The sequence below is a fragment of the Serinus canaria genome, chromosome 3 (assembly GCF_022539315.1).
Source record: "Serinus canaria isolate serCan28SL12 chromosome 3, serCan2020, whole genome shotgun sequence".
NCBI lineage: Eukaryota > Metazoa > Chordata > Aves > Passeriformes > Fringillidae > Serinus > Serinus canaria.
In genome coordinates, this window is record NC_066316.1 from 32,566,845 (window position 1) to 32,589,677 (window position 22,833).

General features: G+C 37.1%; 1 protein-coding gene across 2 annotated transcripts in view; it reads left to right on the forward strand.

The window, feature by feature from the left end:
• PRKN (parkin RBR E3 ubiquitin protein ligase) overlaps positions 1–22,833 on the forward strand; it is a 678,491-nt gene that overhangs the window by 565,730 nt on the left and 89,928 nt on the right. For both annotated transcript variants that reach the window (XM_030235709.2, XM_018915631.2), the window contains exon 9: positions 2,717–2,866. In XM_030235709.2, coding sequence (XP_030091569.1) covers positions 2,717–2,866 — 150 coding nt within the window. The remainder of the gene's footprint in view (positions 1–2,716; positions 2,867–22,833) is intronic.

Below are 22,833 nucleotides of genomic sequence, written 5' to 3' on the forward strand. Positions count from 1 at the left end.
ACTTTGGTTGGTTACATGAGTCCAGTATGACAGGTATGGCTGTGGTGTATAAATAGATATGGTCTGTCACTCTATGCAAATAGTCAATTAATAATTCATTACAATAGTTTGGTCCTGTACAATTTTTTTATAAATGCACCCTTAATGTAAAGTGAGTCATTTTGTTTCACGTTGCTGAATAAAGAATATAAATCCACATATGTTGTGTAGATTTTGCTATGGCAGCAAACGTGTATATGTCCTGCTACTTTGTGTTTCAGCTGGTTGCTGGGTTTTGATTGAGCAGGACACAAGGAAAAAGAAATTGGAAAATTATATAAATCTATCTGGACTTTAAAGGTAGAAAACAGGCTGGTAACTAGATATCAAGATGTGCAAATGGATTTAGCAGGATCTTTTCTGGATCATTTTTTTGGCTGTTACAGTATGAAAATCGCTGAGGAGGGTGCCATACTGATTTGGAATGAGTCCTGTGCAGAACCAGTATAAAATGTTAAATTTGTTGGACAGAAAACGATGTTGCTGTCCACCTTGCCAGTAGGTAAACTGGACATTTACATTCTGTATCTTTCCCTAACAAGATAAATTTTAAAAAAGAAAAAAAAAAGGGAAATGAGAGGAATCTCTTCATGCCCTTTTAGGCTAAGTTAATGGCTGGAAAGTATATTCTTGGTTTTTTTTCCAGCTGAGAATTTTTAATGTAAATGCTGACAGAACCTCAGCTACAGTGTCACTGGTGTTTGCCTTCTTAATGAGAAGCTGTTAACAATCCCACATGCAGCACAAAGTTCCCTCTTAATAGGGTAAGAAAATCACCATCCTCACCTTCAGGTCCAGTCTGAGCCCTGAAGAAAAATTAGGCTGCTAGAGAGCTTTGCAGCTATGGTTACCTATATTTCTATAAAGGCCAGCCAAATGACTCAGAGCACTCAACATGTATATAGTGGAAGGATCACAAACTTTTCTAAAAATTGAGAGCATCCAGCATTAAATATTTAAGGCATTAGTCTGGGCTCAAGCACAATAATAACACAGGAAAACACCAGTTGACTTTTTGAGCCCCTGCATTCAAGGAGAGTGCAGACAAGTTTTGCACATTTCTTAAAATACTAATATTTTCCAAATACAAGATTCTTGAGTCTTAAGAATTTCTGGCTGTCGTTCATACACTGAAGTCTTTCTCTATTTTGAAGTCTTATTGTCCTTTTAGATTTTGCTTTTCTTTTCAGAGTTTATTGGGAATTTTCATTAATTAGCAAAGTTAGATACTTTAAGTTTGGGTTGATTTTTTTTTTCTGTGATGCAAGCTTTTGTGTCTATATGTTATAGTCTTTTAAGAACTCTAATATTATTTTTAAGAAGTCAGTTTAACAAGACATGTTGTGACAGTATTTGCAGAAGAATCTTCTAAAAGGCACCCAGAAGTCATAGAGCCTTCTTTGTAATTTAAAATTCTTTTTTGAATGCTGTGTGCATGAGATGTTGGGCCTAAAGTTTCCATTTTCCTCAAAAGATTTATTTGGAGACGGATGCAAATTGGAGAAAGAATTTTTTGTTTGCTATCCTCCCAAAAAAGGGAACAGGATTTTCATGAGCCATTATGGGATAAAATCTTATGAAACACTAAATATTGTGAGCGCTGTAACATAAAGTCCTGTTTTGTTTTTTTAGCACACCATAAAGTCTACTCACAGAGAAAATTCATACCTACTCCCTTCCTCTTTGGCCTTTTGGATTTGCCTGTTTTTTCTGGGGTTGTTAAGACCAAATGCTTTCATTTATTTCCCTCCACAGTAGAGCAGATTTATTGATGAATCTGAAGCCCGGCTTACAGTGGTTATACGGCCACTGGTGTGGAACTGCCCCAACACAGAACCCTAGAGTGGATGTGATTTACATGCACACAGCATGATTTGTACTAGCTCAGCTTATCTCTGGCTGAAAGCAGGGTAAATTAGACATGGGAAAGTTATTGCAGTGACATCAGGCATTTTGGAGCAGTCATTTTTGTCAGCGAGCATACACTGGGAACGTTACTTAATATTGCTGTGTGTCAGTGTCCCTATCATTAAAATTAAGGCATTTCCATGGCCTTTTAGGCTATCAGGATGGAATTAAATGAAAAGTGAATAAACTAAAGAAAATTTCATGGGAGACAAAGGAAAAAATACACCTAGCATTGAAATGAATGCATATAGGAGAGTTATTCTGCTGATCACTTTAATGATCAGCTTGCTTTTGAAATAAAGTTGCCTAGGCACGTTTTTACAGCCCTTAAGGTCTAAAACATTACACTACTTCTAGCTATAGATCCCTAAAGGGTTTTTTGTGTGTGTTCTCTTCAGTCTCTTCAAACATTTATCATTGGACTATTTTTATTATGTTTACAATAATTTTTTATAGTTAAATAAGTGTATTTGATGTTACTTACAGAAACAGTTTGCTGTTTACTTGATTTCAATATCCCACACAGTCTTCTGGTGGTGCAAATGGCTGTGAGCCAGAAAATGATGCACATGATGTGACTTGGAGCAGAGTGGTGCCCCATTTCATAACACTGCAAAGTTTTAGACTTTTGACAAATAACCTGAACTTAGCATGTGAGACATTAGGACAATCGACTGGATTATGTGGGATAGAGACAAACTCAGGGATTTGGGTGTTTTCCATGCATGCTGCCAGGAGTTTAAGACCAGTGTGTTGTGTTGTGTTGCAGTACAACCGCTACCAGCGCTACGGGGCCGAGGAGTGCGTGCTGCGGATGGGAGGAGTGCTGTGTCCAACCCCCGGCTGTGGGGCAGGTCTGCTTCCTGAGCCAGGGCTGAGGAGAATCCTCTGTGAGCCAGCCAATGGAATAGGCTGTGGGGTAAGAACCTACCTTTTCCTCCCAGTGGCGTGGGAAATACTTGAATCTGTACAACGAATGATAAGACAAAGTGGGAAAATGTGTTTGCCTTTTTTATCCTTTTCAGTGACTCCGAATTGCCCTTCCCACCAGAGTGGGATAATGCAGCCCACTGAACAATTTAAAAATAGTGCAATGGCTTAGGAATGATGACTTCATCGTGTAGAATGTGTCCATTCCATAATTCTTTGCTTTATTTGGTTTAAGAAGTTGCTGAATAATTATGGTAAGAAATTGAACTGTGCAAATGAAAATCCAAATGCACTCTGACTTTCTTCTCCTAAAACTCAGCAGAAATGAACAGGATCTTAAGCAAACTATTCATTATCATATTAATTTTTTTTACAGAAAAAGGAGAGATAGAATAGCCTGTTTGTGACACTGTAGTGATATTGCTTGTGCACGTTAAAATACATGATGAAAAGAAATATAGAAATATATTTGTTTACTCATTAAAGTTTGTTTTAAGCAAGGGGAATGAACAATTAATGGTGGATTTATGGAAATCAAAATCAGATGAAACTTTAAAATACTTTTGCTAAGAAATCACATCATATGGGCCATCGACATTTTTGGCTATAGGAAAAGCAAGTATTGACAAAAAACAAGCTTTGGGGGAAATAGATCTACACAGAGGTAAATCTATATATAAAATAAATATTAAATGTTCAGAGTGACAAACTGGTGTTTGCACTATGTGAGTCTTTCCATAGTTTACATTACAGCAGAATTCCACAAACACTATGAGAGAAGATAAAATATCTATATTTGTACAATACTAGGGTGCTCTTTCTGCTGTCTTTCTTGTGGAAAATGTACTTTTTATTGCAGTTTTGATATTGCCCAAACTGATACCGTGGAAGAATAATAGTTTGGTGAACTAGGAAGTCGCAGTAACTTGTCTTCTTTGAGTAGGTTAGCATCTGTCGACCTTGGTAAGACTTCCTATCTGTCCATGCAGTGGTGCATGTAAAACAGAGTACTGCCCTAATTCACTGAGCAGATATGGAGCTATAAAATAAAGCAGAATCTGGGAAAGTAATAAGAAACACGACTGCATAAACAAAAGGGAATGACTCTGGATTAACTATTAGGGATTGGTTAAAAAAGATAAAATCACATGTAATTTTTATTCTGGTCTCTGCCTGGAAGTGGTGAAAATCACACTGTGTTTTGCAGCTTCATTCGTCATCATTCTGAATCTGCAAATGCTGTGTAAATAAAGTGTGCACAGGGTAAAGGATTGATATATTGCCTGGTTTAGCAAACTGCTCTGTTTCCTTCTAAGGACTCTGTGCTGTGCTTGGTAGTGATCAGATCTGCAGCCGTGAGTGTGAGCTCACCCTTTGTTTGTGAATTATGTGATGTCTTGAACATTACTGAGTACAATTCACTTAGGCTGAAATGAGAAGCAGGAGGCTGGTACAGAGGAAAATATATGCCTTAGAATCTTTCTTTGCAGCCTAAAAAATGGTAACCTCAAGGAAGATTTGTCACAGACTTCCTGTGGCGAGGGTCCTGGCACTGAAGTCAAATGCTGGTCACAAAGTTGGCTGAAGGTAAAGATCCACCTGCAAGGACACCAAGACAGTTAGAAAAGCTATTTATTTTTACTCTATTTTATTAAGTCATGTTCAGTGTTTTCTATTCTTAAACTGTGATGTGTTTTTTCCCAGTCAAAACCTGACCTTTTTCAGTGTGAAGGCTTTCCACTAATTTTTATGGCATCCAGGAAGATCCATTTTAGAGCTCAATATTGCCTCATGAGCGTGCATGTGATTTACAAGCTCAAAGAAAGGCCTGAGATGAGAATGTCCCTATCATCCATCCAAAAAAAGACTGCAAAAGATGTCTTGCACTACTTAACCTGTACAGCTTAGATTAGAAATACATTCCTTGCTGAAGCTGGTAAGCAAAGAAATAAGGAAAGTAGTGTGAATCTGGAGATTCTTTTTGAATATCTACATCATTCTTTAAGCTGTACTTCAGTTATGTAGAGTCTCTCTTGGGGTGTTTGAACCTCTGTCTTTGGTTAAATTTCATATTGATAACAGCAGAAGTTATATCCAACATCACTGGTCTGTTATTCACACAAAAGCCCTTGCAGAGGAATAGGTGCCTCTTGAACAGAACAAATTGGTAGTTCAGGTCTGAATTGGCCTGTTAGGGTAGCTAACTACTGTCAAGTATCTGAGGATTCTGATTTGCTGATGGAATTACTCAGGGGAGAGAGAGGAAGGGCAGGTGGTCAAGAGAAAGTCAAGACAGTGAGTGAGAATGGGTTTCATCAGCCATTTTAGAAAAGTAAAGGAACCAAAAAGAGAATAAGCTAGCCACCAGGGAATGAAGCAAAATAAATATTCCAATATTCAGAGAGATAGCCATGTGGGGCAGTCCCAAACATATAAGGACAATGACCAAAACTGAAGGACTAATGAGAAATGAACAGGTGACTGAGCCAGGCTAGGATGCAGACATTTTGGATTCCTCAGTTTCTTACTCTGTTACATGGAATGAAAAACTAGAATCTCTTTTGCAGAGCTGCCATTGGTATCAAAGGTAAATGTGAATCTCCAGGAGAGTGCTTATAATTTGCAAAAAGGGCCTTTGATAAAGTTAAAAGATGGATTTTGCTTTGTCTGAGGAAATTTGGAAACAACAACATGCAGGGCCTAGAAACAGTCTGGTAAATGCCTACACAGAACTGTCCCAAAAAGAGGAGGAAAGAGGATTAAATGTAAGCATCCCCATATGTACCCTCTGCAGTCAGGCATTGCTGTCTAGTCAGGGAAAAAAAAAATAAAAGACAAAGGGTTTATTTTGACTGAATAGAAGCCCTGAATATTGGTACCACTGAATATCGTGGTACCACTGAATATTGTGGTACCACTGACTGACTCTACTGATGTCTAATCTTTCATATTTTTTATTATTCACCATAAACTTATTAATTTATTTACTAAGATATTACCATTATACACTATTCTACCTTCATTACTATGCATCAGACTTATGTTACTAACTTCTATTGCTCAGCTATAAAATCCTGACATATTTAATACTAGAAAACAGCAACAAAACATGGTAGATAGTACATATTGTACCAGCTGGCCTAGGTAGAGGAAAAGCTGTGGTAAACAAGACATACAAAAGCTTTATGAATAAAACATTTTTGTCTTGTTTTCTATTATACTGGCATATAATTTACTACACATTAAGGAAGCTTGGAGTTAAAAGCAGGTTATACTGGATCTTTGAAAGGGACAATACAAGTTGTTTGTTGAGAAGTGTGCCTTGGTTTCTACACATACAGCTCAGTTGCCTTGCAAAACATTCCTTGTCAATATATTTCAGTGGGATGATAACTGATTGAGGTGTAACTGCAGCCCAGATTTTGCTCCACAATGGAATGTTGTGCAGCATCAGAGGTAAATGTTTTGCAGCATGCAATATCAGTTGACCTATCCCTTGAAGTGGGGTGAGTAGGGAGGTACAGGGTAGTGGAGACAGAGCCTCTGCTGGTCTTTTTCCCTTGAGGTAATTCATTCCTAGCATAGCATACATAAGCATGAAGAATTATGTACTTCCACAGATTGGCTGTTGTTTGATAATCCCTGGCTAAGAGACCAGACTCCTGAAGGTTCATTTTGATCCTGAGACCACTCTAAACTGTACTAAGGTCTGGGTGACAGTTGTAAAGATCTTAGGAATAAGCTGTCCTAACTGAAGTTTTTATTGTTCTTTTTTGAGATCCTTTAATGTGAAACCCCAATCTGCAGGCGGGTACTCAAATGGAGTGTATTAAATGTGCAATGATAAAGTAAATTTTCTATTTTTGCAAAGGGAGCACAAAATTTAGGGTTATTTCATCTCTTTTACACAGTATTTACTGTTCCATAAACATAGTGCATTGAAGAACATCAAGAGATGTGTTCCCATCTAGGACAGGTGAAATTTTATGGCTGCAGACTACAAGAGGTCCCTGAAAAAAATCAATAGATATAAATACCATGTCTACTTTATAAATAGAATTCCTAGGCTGTTGTATTACATAAAACAAAATCCCTAAGGCAATTTCACTCCACCCAGCAATTTTTTCTCATTGATTTCTTCTTGCATTCTTCTTCCATGGCTAAGGAAGCACATGTCAAAAGCAATTGCACCACATTTGTAGGATTAATAATTGTCTGCCTTTTCAGTAAGCTTAATAGAATAGAGGACACTAAAATAGTTACATGAGAAGTGCAATACATATTCCTGTTGTTTGCAAAGTTGGGAGTTTTTGTGATTCATCAGAATCACAAAAAGCAGAAGCCTTTCATCGTCAGGAATGTCTTTGTAAAACCCAGTGACTCACACGTAGGCAAACCCCAAACAATTGGGGAAAATCTTTCGTTTTGAGGAGACAAATCTGAATTATGAATATTCCAAGCAACAAGTTCTTACCCATTTCTGATAATTCAAATGATGATTTTGTTAGTTGCATATGTCCTTCTAAACTTCTGGAGTAGAGTTAACTTAGGCTTTTATATGCCAATTGAAATGCTATGTGAATGCACCTATACTTCTTCTGGAATCTGAACCAGCTTGCAAATACTGCTTCATATATGTGAAAGTACACAAGAGGTTTTGAAGTGAAAAACAGTTTCCACATCTGGAAGTTATAAATCTTTTATTGCAAAATTCAATTTTAATGCAATGCATTGTCATGATCAACATGGACTTTCTCTAATTCCTCTCCCTCTTGAGTCTGGTTTTATCATGTTATTCCATGTATAGTATCTGAACAAAATGTTTAGAAATCTGACTCACCACAAAGACTTTATTTTCAAACAAAGATGTCAGTATAAATGTGTGGTTCAGGACTTTTACTTTGTTTCTCTGTTAGTAGTACCAGGAGAATGTTCAATGTATCTAAAGAGAAAATAGGCAACTTTTAAAATAATTTGAGATATAAAGCTAGTCAAGATGAGTAGTGGTAATTCAAGACAACCTTTGAAGGTACTTGCATTGAAAAAAAATCTTTTCAATTTTATAATCAGATGAATAAAAGGTCATGGGTGAAAAAGGGCTGTTTGTACAATGATTTGGATTTTTCCCTTAGTTTTAAGATAGAAATGGAAGTTGAAGCAGAAAATAGTGGCTCCTCAATTTTGAAAAACAGAGGAATAATTCAGAAAACAAAAGACCTTGAGACCCCCATGTCATTTGCAAAACACTAAAATGGAAATAGGAGATTGCTGCTATCTAGTAGTCGTCGCAATATTGAAGGGTTACTCCTTGTTATTGCATTTCAGGTGGCTGTCCTTGTTCTGTATGTCATTAAATTTTTGCTTTTAAGAGAATTCACCAGAAAGGTGTGACCATGGAAAAGGTAATAGCTGAAGATATTGCTGCGATTAAGAAACCAACTCACAGCAGGAGTGTGTCATAATATTGTATAGGGAGTGTTTTCAGTGGGAATGAAAATGAGACAGACATTTTCCATTATTGCTAAATGTTGAGTTGCTAGCACTGTGGCACAGGCTCTTAGCAGTAATCATGTATTGCTTTCTTCTATTGAGTGGGCACTCTAGCCTTCAGAAAGTGGAATTCCATCTTGTTGACACATCAGTAGCTGAGCAAGTTGTTCAATTGCTAAAATATGACAGGCTCACCAGAATTCTTTTTGGATTTGTGGAGGCTTTTTTTGGTACTCTTTTACATTGGTTAAAATTAACTGTAAAAGCATGATGCTTTTAAAGATGTAGAGTCTTAATGTTTTAATAAAGTGTTTGCCCCAGAATTGCACTGTGCAATTAACCAACTATGTATTGCTGCCAAGGTGTGTTATTTCCATTGCCCATGTCTTTCAGCACAGGGCAATTCACTGATCTGATGTGAAACTCAGCTGTTAGCATTGAGTGGATAAAGCAATCTAGAGAATGTTTCCATTTTTAATAATATGGATGACATTAGTTCACGGGACTAGCAAAAGAAAATGAATACTTTTTATACAGAAAACAAACCAATTGCTTGCACTTGGTTTTGTAGTAGAAAAACAACTGCTTTTTCCTTTATATCCCAAATCATGAAATACTAGCTAGAAAAATACAGTTAGAAAATATTCAAGTCACTTCCATTCTATGTCAGCTAAAACTGGAATTTCATTAGTTTCATCTGCTAGATGTCCAGAATATTACAGGATGACTCATATCATGTGATAAAATTCTGTATCCCTTGATTTATATAGGGTATAGCTTTTACCTGACTTCTGCATCATGCAGACATCTGGAAGATGGCTTTGTACCTACACATTGCAAATTGAAAGTGCAGTGCCTTCAGTTGTTTTTGCTTGACTTATTATTTTGTGGCCTACCTGATAAAATTTAAAATAATTTAAAATCTGTCATATGTGTTCCAAGACAGGATCAAGGAAGCAGAGAAAAGAGGTAGTTACCCAAAAGAGGCTGGAAGATTATGTTCTTTGTAATCTAGAGATATCACAGTAAGAATAACACTGTACTTGAGTCAAGGAAATTGTCTTAGAGAAAACTAGGATAAAATCAAGTTCTTGCTTGTAAAGATAAGTCAAAACTGGACACACAGGCCTAGGAACTAGAGAGGATAAAACTGATGTTGGTGGATGTAAATCAGCTCAGACTGGGATTTGTAACAATTGTTTTGCAGAAGATAAATGCTCCCAATTTAACCAATTTGTCTGAAATAGGAATGAGCTATAGTTGTAAGCATTTGAGACCCATTTTAAATTGAGAGGTGAGATAAAATAGCAGGTGGGTTTAAAAGTCACATCAGTAGTTGATTTTAGGATTTATCAGCTAACTCTTAGTCCTTGTAAACAGTTAGATCAAGCAATCCCCTGGAAGGGTGCTAGGGATTTTTATATTAGGGATACCAAAGTCTGATTTGGGATACAAATTAGAGATGCTCAACTTTGTCACTTGTTCAGCACTTAGATTCCAGAGCCAAAGATGCCTGGGCTTCCATTTTCTTCACCTGTGGAAAGAGAACAGGATTTTACAGTAGATCCAATGTAAAAATGTGCATAAATTAATATACACAGCTTACCCTAAACTGATTTTAGCACATAGATGTGGAAAAATACCTTCAAAAAAGTACCTTCTCTGCAGAGATTCCTGCTTTTAGGAACCCATTGAGGGTATCATGCTGGTCATGTTCTGGTCTGGATAAACTGATCACTGAATTAGAAGAAAAACAACATTTTCTCTCAGGGCTTATTGTCAGAGATGATATTCTGTGCCAGAGTGGGTGGACAAGCTAAATACCATTTGCAGGAATTTAAGGGGTATTTCTCACCTAGAAATTCTTTGTTATTTGAAGAGCCACAGGCTTTGATGACATCTTTGTCTATTTTGGACTATGCCTGTGGCACAGCACAGTTTAATCTCTTGATGACTGAAGTGCTCATGTCTAATTAAAGTAGTTGGGCTCCAAGTAGCAGTATCTGGGTGATGTTTAATGGCTTATGATGCTCAGGAGATTATATTAGATGAACTCATAATTCTATCTAGTCTTAAGTATAATGAAAGTTTATGACTGCAGAGAACTTGCAACTGCTTTGTTGTTACTCCTCTCCTCTTCAGGGAAGTGCCTAGAAATATGTGTGACAGTCAGGGGACAATGCATTATCATGAGGCCCATCAGAAAAGACGTGGAGTGCAAAAATCAGAAAGAAGGGAAAATAAACTGCTAATGGGATTTGCCAGTTAATTCTGCATGTACGAAAAACAGAGCTCTGAATTCTGTCTTCATATTTCAGTGACATACAGGATGAGATTATTCTCCCTCATTTGATAGAAAGAAACCCTTTGCACATGATAGAAAAGTGTAGCCATTTTAAATCAACCTGTATTTGCTTCAGCTAGTAGATGAAAAAGTCCTGGTTATAGTAGCCCGTCCCAGACCACGAGAGGTGCCTGATCTTTCTTGCTGGTATATACTGACTGCAGTTTCATAATCAGTAAGACAAGTGCAAATGAGTTTGTAAATTATCAAAACTAGGGGCCACTGGAAGATTTGGTATGAATAAACAGACCTATCACTGGAGAGGGAACAATAATGCAATCAGGACAGGATATGCTGCTTGAGAATGGCAGCCACCAAGGGCAGGATTCTAATTGTGCAAGAGGCTTATTTGAGCAATCTTCTAGAAGATTTCTGTATTTGAACAGGAAAGAGAAACACGGGCTGAATGCAGGAAATCACTTATAAATGAAAAGGAAAATAAATATGAATCAAATAAGCCTATTTATTGCCTTTCAGATGAAGCTTCATATGAAGGCCTCCTGAGGCACTTAGGATTGTATTATTACATTATTGTAAAAAAGCAGGAGGTGCTTAATCAATGCAAAATGATGGAGTGAAAAGCTAGGACCAGAACAATAAGACTTAGATTAAAATGAATCTATTGACTGGCATTTTTTAGCTTAGCCAGGATAAAAATTCAAAGTTCTGAATGCTAAAGAAGAATTCTCCTCATTATGTGGCTGGTATAATTCTAGCCTGTAGCCCAACTCAGAAGTAAATCACAAACTTCATAAAGTAAGCAGCTCACACAGAGGCTGAAAAACCATGTATTTCTACTGCTTTTGTGGCACTTGTAGTCTTCATGTTGTTGGACGTCAGAGTAAAAAGTGTAATAGAGATTTGGGGGTTAAGTCTGTTTGGTGTAAGTACAAAAGTGAAAAACAGTAGTTTGTGTCACTTTGGAGCTTACAAATAATGACACTGGTTTTTACTAAAAGGACTACTTCCAATTAAAAATGTTTGCAAGTTTTTGTATTTCTTTATTAGCTGATTGAAGAAATGCCCAAAGAATGTCTTTCTCCACTTTACTTTGACTCTGCAAATACATAAAATCTGTGCTGGTCAGCCATACTCTTGGTTCATTTTTGTAAGGCTGCAGCACCATTTTTCATGTGGAGGGCATAAAATGGTAGCTTACCAGGACTATGAAAGTCTTTGTGATAAAAAAAGGAGCTGCAGAAAATGCAGAGTACGAGCAATACCATGGGGATGGTATTGTGCACTGACATTTTCCTGAAGAACATTTCTTTTGTGATGACAAACAAGATACTGTGCAAAGCTTCCCAGTGCTCCTCTTGGGTTTACAGTTATCCAGGGTTTCTCACTGGATCTTTAAGGAAAAGCTTTTTCAAACACATCACAGTTACAACAGTATGTTGGTGGAATGAAGCAAAGCTACTCCTTGTCATTTCACCAGTACAAGAGAAATGTTTATTTTTCATTGCCCATGTTGCTTTACTTCTATGTACCATGGAGAATCCAGACTGACTGGATACTGTAATGCAGCTCTTAGGGCAATGCTCCATGAAGAGTGGGATGAAACTGGCATTAAAAATATTTAAAGTATAGCTAAATGTAGTTCTTATACAAAAAATTACTATCTTTTTAAAATAAAATTAAGTAGAACAGAGTTATTCTGAGATGACTTCCCTCATTGCTAGCATTTCAGTAAGGTATTTAATAATGATGTCACATGCAAAACTTAATTATTTCAAAACCATTTCAAAGAGACGGCAAAGCCACTATTCTGCAATCAAAGCTGATTTTGAAGTGCTGAAACAAAGCTGATTTCCAATTATCAGAGTCAAAAAAAGCATCTGAAAACTGTCCTGATTGCTGCAAAACTGCTGTCTTTTTAAGTTGGATAACTCAAAACAAATAGATAATGCTTGTGAAGTTTCAAACAAAAATCCCCTTCTAACAAAGCATAAAAAACACCCAGCCTTAAAGAGAATATCTGGGTAAAGTTATAAGCTTCTGAAAGTGAGTTTAGAATAGAAGTTGCATCTCAACTTTAACAATTGTATTAAGGTCACTAAGCTATAAAAAAAGGAAGTAAAGGAAATGTTGCAGAGTCAAGGGCAAAGTATGAAAATAAAATGAAATGAAAATATAATGACCAAATTAAATAAAATCTATCCCTTACACAGTAATAACATTCTGAATGAAAAGCAAGGACACAGATTTAGAGAACAGTGACCAACTCTAATACAGTGAGAAATAATAGAAAACCAGAATGCAGTATGTGCCCATAACATCCTCATGAGAGAAAAGTAAAAATTCTTATAAGGATAATAAAATATGTCTTTGATTGGAGGTCTTGGCTAAGGGCAGAAAATCATGGGTGGATAACCAAGACTCAGTTAACTCCATTTTATGCTTAGGTTTCACAAAGATTAAAAAATTTATGCCACTGATTTTTCTTTCAAAAGCTCTCACATTATATTGGCTGACAATCACTACCATGATAGCAAATCTATTCTACTGATAATTATAAGGAATAAGTCAAGGGATAAGGAGAAAGGCTTAAAGGTACTGGTGGCTCACTTATTGAGACTAGATTAAATGAGCAGTAAAATAGGCTGGTAAAACTGGGCCTTGTTTTCCTTAAGAAATATCAAATAGCAGTAAGAAGTTTTGTATATAGTTCTGTCATTTTTATTCCAGTGCAAATGCACATGTGTGTAAAATCAAACAATGACATTGATAAGTCTCTTATGCACACCTGAAATTGGTGTACTCAAAAGTATTGAATTTCAGACCACCAGTCTAAAGCCAGTGTTTTTATTAAATATAGTCAATATAGTCTGCAAACAAAAAACAGGTAGGAGGCATGTTCTGCAACATTCTCATATATAAAGAAAGCTTTGTTTTCTACTTACTTTTCTCTTCAAATTAATGTCAATTTTATTCCTTTGTTTTATTTAGGGAACTTCTTGTAGGTCTCTTAAACATGCTTTTTGAAATTCCTTAGTTTTTAGGTAGGGATACTTTTTTTGTTGTTAAAATCTAATTGAGCAGAATCATTCTGAAAAAATAAAATAGGTGAATAGTTGGATATACCTGTTGTTGGCATAGAGACTTTCTGTGAGATTTGACCTAAATCAGAAAGCTGAAAACTTAAAAACCACCAGGAGATCAAAACTGAAATGCACAAGTTCCCTCTGGAGATGGAGGAGGAGTAAATAGGAAAGTGAGGGCAGCCTTCAGGTGAGGTCTGAGAAGACAAGGTGGGAACTCACTGATTACTCAAAACTCTCTCCAACACCCCAATAGATTCACTTCTTTTACTTGACTCAAAGAGGGAGAAGTTGCTCCTCCATTTTGTGGGAAGAGCCTGGAAGGAAACTGGAATATTAGCAGGAACAATGCCTCCTCTGCTGAGAGCTGTGACTTTATGTGAGTTGGTACCACACCACTGGCTGGTTGTTTGATGGAGAATACCAGATAGAAAGGGGGATGGGTTCTCCAGCAGGGTCTGAAAATGCATATTCCATAAGGAAAACCTAGAGTTTGTTACATCCTTGGCTGGGTGGCTCTGGCACAAAGGAATAAAAGCTTAGATGAGAGAAGGTGTGCCTTGGCTGCATGAGTCCAGAATTATGGGAAACTCCCTGCCACACCTTTGTAGAAATGAACAGGGAATTGGGATGGTTACAGTGACCTGAGCTAGTGGGTGACACCCCTGCCCATGGCAGGGGGATTGCAACTTGGTGATCTTCAGTATCCCCCCAAGCCTCCCCATCCTCTGATACCATGGGCTGTGTGTGGGAGTTGTGGTGCACAGGTGTGAAAGGAGCAGGGGGCTACTGCAGGTGTGCACAGAGTGAGGGGTCTGCTCGGTGGGTGAAAACTTCACAAAGATGTTTGAGCAGCAATTGACTAAAGAGTGGCCTTGCCACATGGCCATGACATTTTACATGAGTTCCTGGTCATTGCAGATTTTTTTTGTGAATGCATATTGATCAGATACCAAATTTTTTGTTTGCCAGTGTCTACAGGTATCATATTTTAAAATCCTTTTATGCTCACAGGAAGCTTTTTCTGGGCCTGAAGTATTTACCTAAATTTATTTGGGAAAATGTTTTGGATTTGGGGATGGAAAAAAATGTGGCTGCCAAACAGTAGCATTGCTCTGAGCTAGCAACCCACCATATCCTGCTATGAGAGGAGTGACAACAACTGGTAATTGTTGAGTTAGATAAATCAAAGAGGAAATAAACTGTACAATAAATGTACAATGCAATAATAGCTTTTATATGCTGCTGTGGTTCTCACCAGTGATGTTTTCATAAAATGCATCACAAGCTCTCAGTGTTCAGGGAAACACATTAGTGTTTTTGAATTGTTTTTATTATAAGCCATGCAAATAGTGTTTGTCCCAGTGGGGTGTGACATTAATTATTAGCAGAAGATCTCTTGCATGATTTCAGTCCTCACAGAATGAACAGAACGAACAGTTCAGTCTTTATTTTCAGAGTGTGACATATAACTATTCAAAACTGCATTAAAAAACATTTAACCCATGCAGAGTATCCCTGCTGAAAAGGAGACACATGGCAGAAATAAATTGCCCTAATAACATTTGCAAAAGTTTTGTGATTGCAAAAATGTTATCAGTGCAATTCAAACACATTCCCTTTCATTATGCTTTAGGAAAAAACTGTATTTAAATTCTTTCATATGAATGTCCAGTGGTCAACTCCTGAAATACAAAAAGATTGAATCTTTTTGAGATAGATTTTTTTAAAATAAGTTCCCCAGACAAAAGCAAACAAAAAATCAGTCAGATGAAACATACTTCTGAAAGATAGGTAAGAGGAAAACAGTGACTCCTGAAAGGCAGGAGTAAGCATTCTTGTCTAACTCATAAGAAATCTGTTCTAAGCAGGAAAAGGGAGCTGATAAGTCAGTACAGAAATCATAAAGTCACAATGGTAAATTATCTCAAAGTAAAGGAGGATTAGGAAGGGTAAGGAGAGACCAACCTGCCTGAACAATTGCTATTTTTATGATCTGAAAAGCAAGAAAGAAATGAATGCAAAATGTAAGCAGGTTGTATCATTTTGAGCAGCTAGAAAAACAGAAGAAACACAGGGGCAGTCAGAAAGTGCAAGGTATGAAATAAAACATTTTTAATAGAAAGTCTACCAAATAGTGTTCAGAAAGCTTTCCATAAAGTAAGAGAAACAGTAAAATGAAAGATAAGGAAGCTTTTAGTTGGCTTCTCGTGGAGAGGAATCTGTATCATTAAATTTCTTCAAGAAGGCAAAAGTGTTTACTTTTATCTTTAAATCTAAATTTAAAAGGTCATGCCTGCTTAGATGGTTAGCAGAGCTAAAGCCAGTAAAACAGAATTAAAAATACCAACTCTAGTGGAGAAAGGAGAGCATACAGATACGTTTTCAAATGCACCTCACTTGATGAAATTTTTTTTGGTAGGAACAACTGAAGAAAATCCAGAATATTAATCATCACCTCTAAGAACAGGGTAGGAAAGATTTTACAAAAGGTAAAAGCATGAAACCTATGTCTTAAAAGAGGAAAAAACCCATAATCTGAGATTTACAGACAAGTGGTTTTAGCTTGAATTCCTGGGGAGAAAATGTAGCAAATAATTTAACTACTACTAATAAGAAAGAGAACAGGAAGATAAAGTCTCAGGAAGCATGGACTTAGCAAGAGTTTATCACATCATCTAATTTACTTTGCCAGAGTAACAGGACTTGTGGGTAGGAGAGGTGATGTTTTCTGTATTGAATTCATTGAAGCTTCTCATATTTTTTCATATAAAATTCAGAAAGGTGAATGTCTTGTATTCCTATACAAGAATAGATGGTCATTTCATTAGGTGTATATATAATTACTTGGAAAGCTGTGTATAGATTATTTATCAGCATTTCACAATTAAAGCAGCAAGTTGCTTCAAATCTGTCCTGAGGGTTGATAGTTTTTAATATTTTCTCGGATGCCTTGAAGAGTGATTATAGAGTGAGCTTATTAAATTTGCATAGGATATGTAGCAGGGGGGCAGAAAACAGTTTGGAATTCAATAGCAACTCAGAAAGAATAAATGTAAAGTTTCTTATGTAGAAAGGTACAAACAACTGTATGTTAAGAGAAAAGAATGTACAGAGAGACAGCAAGAGGGCAAGAGATGATCTGGGAGCACAACCTGATCTCAAATCAGCAGTGTGGTAGTGTAGAAAAGAAAAATGCTGGACTGACATATATAAATCACAGTAATTGTTTCTCCTAATCCAAAATAACACAGCAAGAACAACAGCCCTGTTTTCTTTTCTGTTGTTATCATTCAGTGGAGGAAGGAAGATGCCCATTTTGACATGGTTCTTATCCAAAAAAGGGCCTTTTTTTCTGGCCTCTTCCCATTCCACTAGGTTTGGAAGATAAATCACTGAGATGTGCCATCAACAACTTCTCCATGGCTGCTTGACTCTCTGCTCATTCCAATCTGTAGCAGACTTTGCTGTAGAAGTCCTGAGTCCCAAACAAAAGCCAGCTGAAACAGATAGAATCTAATAAGTGCAAGATTGCAGAATGCCTACATGCTGTCAGCGACTAACACGCACAAACCTAAGGAGAGTTCATACCCACAGTCTTTCTAAATTCTGCTTCACAGAAAGCCAGCCCTAGCTCAGAGTCACATTAGTTCTTTCACCTCTCTTGTGAGTTCCCACTGCCAGCATTTGATTAGATAATCTTTTTTTTTTTCCCTTCAAATAGCTAGCTGCTTATGAAATGGCACTGCTGATGCTTTCTGATAACACAGAATAAACTGGCCGCCGTGTATAAAATCACTGTAGACATTTTATGAGGAAAGAAACATTGAACTTAACCTTTAAAAAAGAAATCTATCTCGTTCATACAGCCCACAGTTTCAGAGCTCTGAAATGTTTGATCCATATCCCAGTTCTTTGAGCAGTCTGGAAATGACACAGGAAAGTCTGCACTGTACCTGGTCCCATTCAGGATTCAGTTGAAAATGTTCGTGGAAATTGTGGGATTTGAGGCATAGCATTGTGTAAAAGGCAGGAAATTGTCCATCTGCCTGTTCTTTTTTTCTCATAACAAAGGTCATTCACATTTTGTGCCACATAAATCTTGCAATTATTTTATTCTGTTTCCCCTTGGCTGCATATTAAAGTATGGAAGCAAGTCATCATCACTGAGCTCCACAAACCTTTTTATGCATGGTAGTTCTTCAGTGCTATTTTCTCCTCTGTCCTTTGGACCAACTTGTTACTTGTAGGTGTCTTTCTCAGATTTAAAGATGTATAGCTGTGCTCTGGTGTGTGTGTGTGTAGGTGCATGTGGGTTTTCCATGCCTTCAATTCTATCATTTTTCATGTGGTTTCACCCTTCCCTCCTTCCTTACCAAATTCTATAAAAAACACATTTGAGGTAAAGCCTCCAGAGCTGTTATCAAGCAACTATTTCAGTTTTTCTTTTTCAGGTATTTTCAACTAATTCTATTTTAAAACAGAAAAATACTCTCAATTTTTTAGCAAAATTTCATATTTATCTTAAATCTTTTGAAAACAGTTAAATACATTCAATTCCCTCAGTATTTTATTTGTAGTATATTGGTTCTTCAGCACTTAGCTATTCATGTAGCATTTCTATTTCTTGTGTGTATGTGTTCTTTTATCTTTCTTTGTGTATGGTTTATTTTCTCACCTTGTACAATCCTCTCAAATGCAGCACTTACCTCAAGCCTTATTCCAGTTTTTAAATAACTCTGTTCCTGCTGCATTAGTTTCTAGAAGACTTTTTTTTCCACAGTTTCCCCATTTTATCTCTTTGTTAAGGTTTACCTGTGAATTTCCATGGAGAACAATACCTGCATACACACAATTCAGCAGAAGCTGCATTTTGGAATAATTGCAAGCACCAGAGAAGTCTTATTCATTTAAGGGAACTCCTGTAGTACAACTGTGTTCTCAATGGCATTTTACCAGTGATATTTTTATTTTGTGAATCACATAATCCTTTTCATAGAACCTCCTTTTATTTTGGAATTCAATAAACAGTTGCAATGACTTTTTTTTTTAATGTATTTCTGCTTTTCAGACTTTTGTAGCTAAACCTTTCTATATGAATATGTGGAAAAGATGAGCAAGGAAAAGTATTAGGCTTTTAGGACTGCAATAGTGTTCATATCTCAGTTTTCTTCTCATATGAGGCTTATTCAAAATAGTCTCTTAAACCAGATAAAACAAATGTGACAATCAAGTTCAGTCATACCATTTATTTAATCTGTTTTTGTACTAAAAGTATAGGAGTTTATGCCATAGCCAAAGAGAATTAATCATAAATGAAAATTGAAGAAATATATGAATGACAGCATTCAGAATAGGAAATGTAATTTTTCAAAAGTTTCTTCAAGAATTTAAGAAGGTGTTTTTGCACATATGCATACATGATACCTGTAAACAGCTGATATAAATTGCACAGAAATATTAAGAGCAGAAAAACCCTTTATGTTACTGATGCCAGAACAACTGATCTCATTATAAGTGTATTTAGGAATTGAGTAAGATTCTTAGGTTTTGTATTGACTCATACATTTGGCTATGCCTAGAAAAGCCTATTAAAGCCTGTATTTTTCTCAAAAATCTGAAAATATTTTCATTTGGTATTGAAAGGATGGTTGTGTGGCTTGCAAGCAATATGCCTAAAATATAGACTTAGCTTCTGAAAACTAATGTTATTAAAGTTTAATGGCATTATGACATGTTAGGATTATTTCTGATGTAGAAATTGTGATTGGTGTTTTAAACCTGAATCATCAGGCAGATGGCAAAAGCTAATGGGAATCTCTACTGGGAGTTATCTTTTCCCCTAAGATCACTTTTGGCATTGGCTACTTTCATTCTTCTGTCTGTTTGCTTTGTTTGATACTCTAAGCAGTTCATGGTAGTTCTGACTTCTTAATAGTGATAGCACCTCATGGCAGGTCGTTTTTCACTCAGCTGAGCAGCATCTTTTGTAGGGATTGATTGACTGTTCATATATGGCCTTCTTTAGATCTGGTGTCTCAGCACAAGTTTTGGAAAGCTTCATCCCTTTGTACTCTTTTAAACCTGAAAGTATCCTATGGTGAAGAAAGGTGAAAATGGACATTAAAAAGCCAGCAATTCGAATTTCTAGCTTGCATTTTGATTTAAAGCTAATAATTTTTTCAAAGTAGCAAAGCCTACCCTTTCTGACCATAGCAGGCAGAGTCAGATGAAGCAAGCAGGTTCTCTAGTTCGATTACACCAGCATGTAGCACAGTTTAGCTGCAGCTGTCATGTCTTTAGAACTTGTACTGCACTGCTTAGCATTTGATTGTGGATCAAGGAATTGAAATCAGTGACCAGTTAAGTGTGCAGTCAATGAGATTAAAGGACAGGACTGGAATAACTTCACAAGTTAACATTCTGGTTTTATGCATACAAGTAAGCTCCATAAACAGAGATAAGAATGGCACAGGATCATTCCACTAAAATGCCATTCATTAAATTTAAAATTCCTGATTTACATTATTAGAAAAATTCTGTAAGTAGTTCTTAAAAATTTTCTGAATTGTTTCATTTTTCAATGTGGGCCTGTCAGCAAAGGAAAGTGCAAGATTTTTTTTCTGGTGTCGTGACTTGCTCCATCACACATTTGGAGTAAGTGAGTACCACTTTGATTTGTTTACCCAGAGAGCTGTTTCATTCCATGTGCTTTGAAGCAAGGGTGAAAAAAACCTGGCAGTATCAGCTGTGTGGTGTTGTCTGTCATATACAGTGTCATTTTGAATGTGAAGATTAGTCAAGACTCAGGAAAATGGTTGTTGCTGCTTATCCTAGAATGTTTTAACAAGCAACTGCTTGGGTTTGTTATACAAAAAGACAATTTGAAGAAGAACTGAGCAGAGCTCAGAGAATATAAAGCAAATGTCTAGACATTTCCCTACCAAGAAAGAAGTTGTTAGGTTTTATGACATAATTTCACAGGTGGTTAACTGTGTAGCTTCTAATATTTGGATGGAGTTTCTTTAATTATTATTGCTCTCATATTCTCCATAATGCTTTGGGGCCTGGGGAGGGGGTTTTCTTCCAGTCACTGCTTCCACAAGCCTCTATTCTCACTCTACCCAGCATCAATTTAAAGTTATAGAACCCTGAATGACACCATCTGACTAACACAAGTGACACATGGGAGAGCAGAAACAGCTTCCTGCAGCCAAGCTACCCTTAGAGCCAGGGAATCACATTTTTAGCATTGCAGTCAACAATTATCTACATCCTCTTTCTTCTCAAGAGACAGCACAGGTCTCTTGCATCATATCTTGGCTGTGCAATGGGCTTGCAATGTACAAAGCCACCAGGACATCCAGCCTTCTATTTTCTTGTTGTTTTAAATAAGAAAATTGTAAGAGCTATAGAGAATTGTAATTGAAAGGGTCCCCTCTCCAATTATACTCCTGACAAAAGTGTTTGACCCTCCCCTGCAGCTGCAGGTTTTGTCAGTAGGAGTTCTCAAGACATCCTAGAGTTACTTCTGGAACTGGTGAGTTGCAAATCAAAAAATGATGCTGTTTCTGTTTGTTCCACCTGCATATGGAGCACAGAGGCACCAGTCAGAGAAGCTACCCTGGAGCAGGTCCCCTGAAGACAGAGGATAAAAGTTACCTTCAGCACTTCTGTTAAACCCCATGCCCACTGAGAAAATTTGAAGTGGTATATCTAGTGTTGGTCAAGTCTTTCTCAGGGAGGAAATCTCCCTGTCTTGTCCTGCTGATCCTGGTCAGATGTCTGGACACATGATGGAACTCCACACCTGCACCAAGGAGCATGCACTGCTGTGCACAGGGGAACATTTTCAGAACACTGGGCCTTTTTCTGAATCTATTTCTTCAGGAAGAAAACATCCTCAGACTTTGAGGATGTTTTCTTCCTGAAGAAATAGATCCAGAAAAAGTCTTGTTTTCCTCTTCATCAGATGATTCCACTATTCATCCTTCTCTTCCCAAATACATTCAAACAGTCATTGCTTCACAAAACTAATTAAAACTTTCAGGAAAGCAGGTGCTGCTACCCAGGGAATTCCCAATCCTTGTTTCCAGATAGTTGTGGAGACCTTGCCCCACTATAGCATGCACAGTTTTCAAAGTATGACAAGTTCACATCATTCTCTCCTAAAAATTGGCTGTGGATTGCAATGAAGACTGGATTCTGCAAAATAAAAGCATGATTTACAGATTTTAAAAGCATTCATGATCAGAAAGCACATACTAAAAGTTTCTGTGCTCTCTCTGTTTATGAACACTGTTATCCTGTTATGCTAGACAGCTGTCTGAACTGGCTAAATTTTTGTTCTGAAATTTGCCTCCGCCTGAAAGTGAAATGCCTGCCTATTGTTATTCCTGTCTCCTCAAGGTTTTCTCTCTCTTCTTTCCCTGCAAATTTTGCTGCAGCTCTCTAGAGAAATGAAAGGCCTTTGAATTGAAACTGATGCTCCTAGACAGTGCAATGCTGTTGTCATCTATGCATTTACATTTTCCATTCTCCTTGGCTGGGCTGTTTACTAGAAATACCAGCTTTCTATGGCCTTAAGACAGAAAGAATGTCTTACACTGTGTACTTCTAGAAGCTGTTCCAATGCCCTGTAGGGCATCCTAACTGTTGTCCTAAATTGAGATGACAGTGTTGCTCATATTAAATTGCCTTCTTGCTTGGCTTGGCATGCTGGGATCCATATCTATTAATGCAGGAGTGTCCAAATGTCCTGCTAGGAAAGCAATTTGTTCCTCAGTAGGGTGTCAGGAAAGCAGCTGGTCTAAGAAACTATCAGAGGTGATCTTAGGGGCAAGATGTGTTTTTCTTGATTTAATGGAAATTTTTACTGATCCATCTCCTTGCCTGTCCCCACAACTTGTCAACAGGGCAGCACATATCCATCTTCAGCCATCTCTTTTCCCTCCCTACAAGCCTGTCATAACTCTCTTGTGGAGAGACAGGCTTTCACACAGCCTGAGCCTCATAATAGACACTTTGACAACAGAAGCCATGTTATTAATGGATTTTTTTTCAATGCCCTACAGAGACACA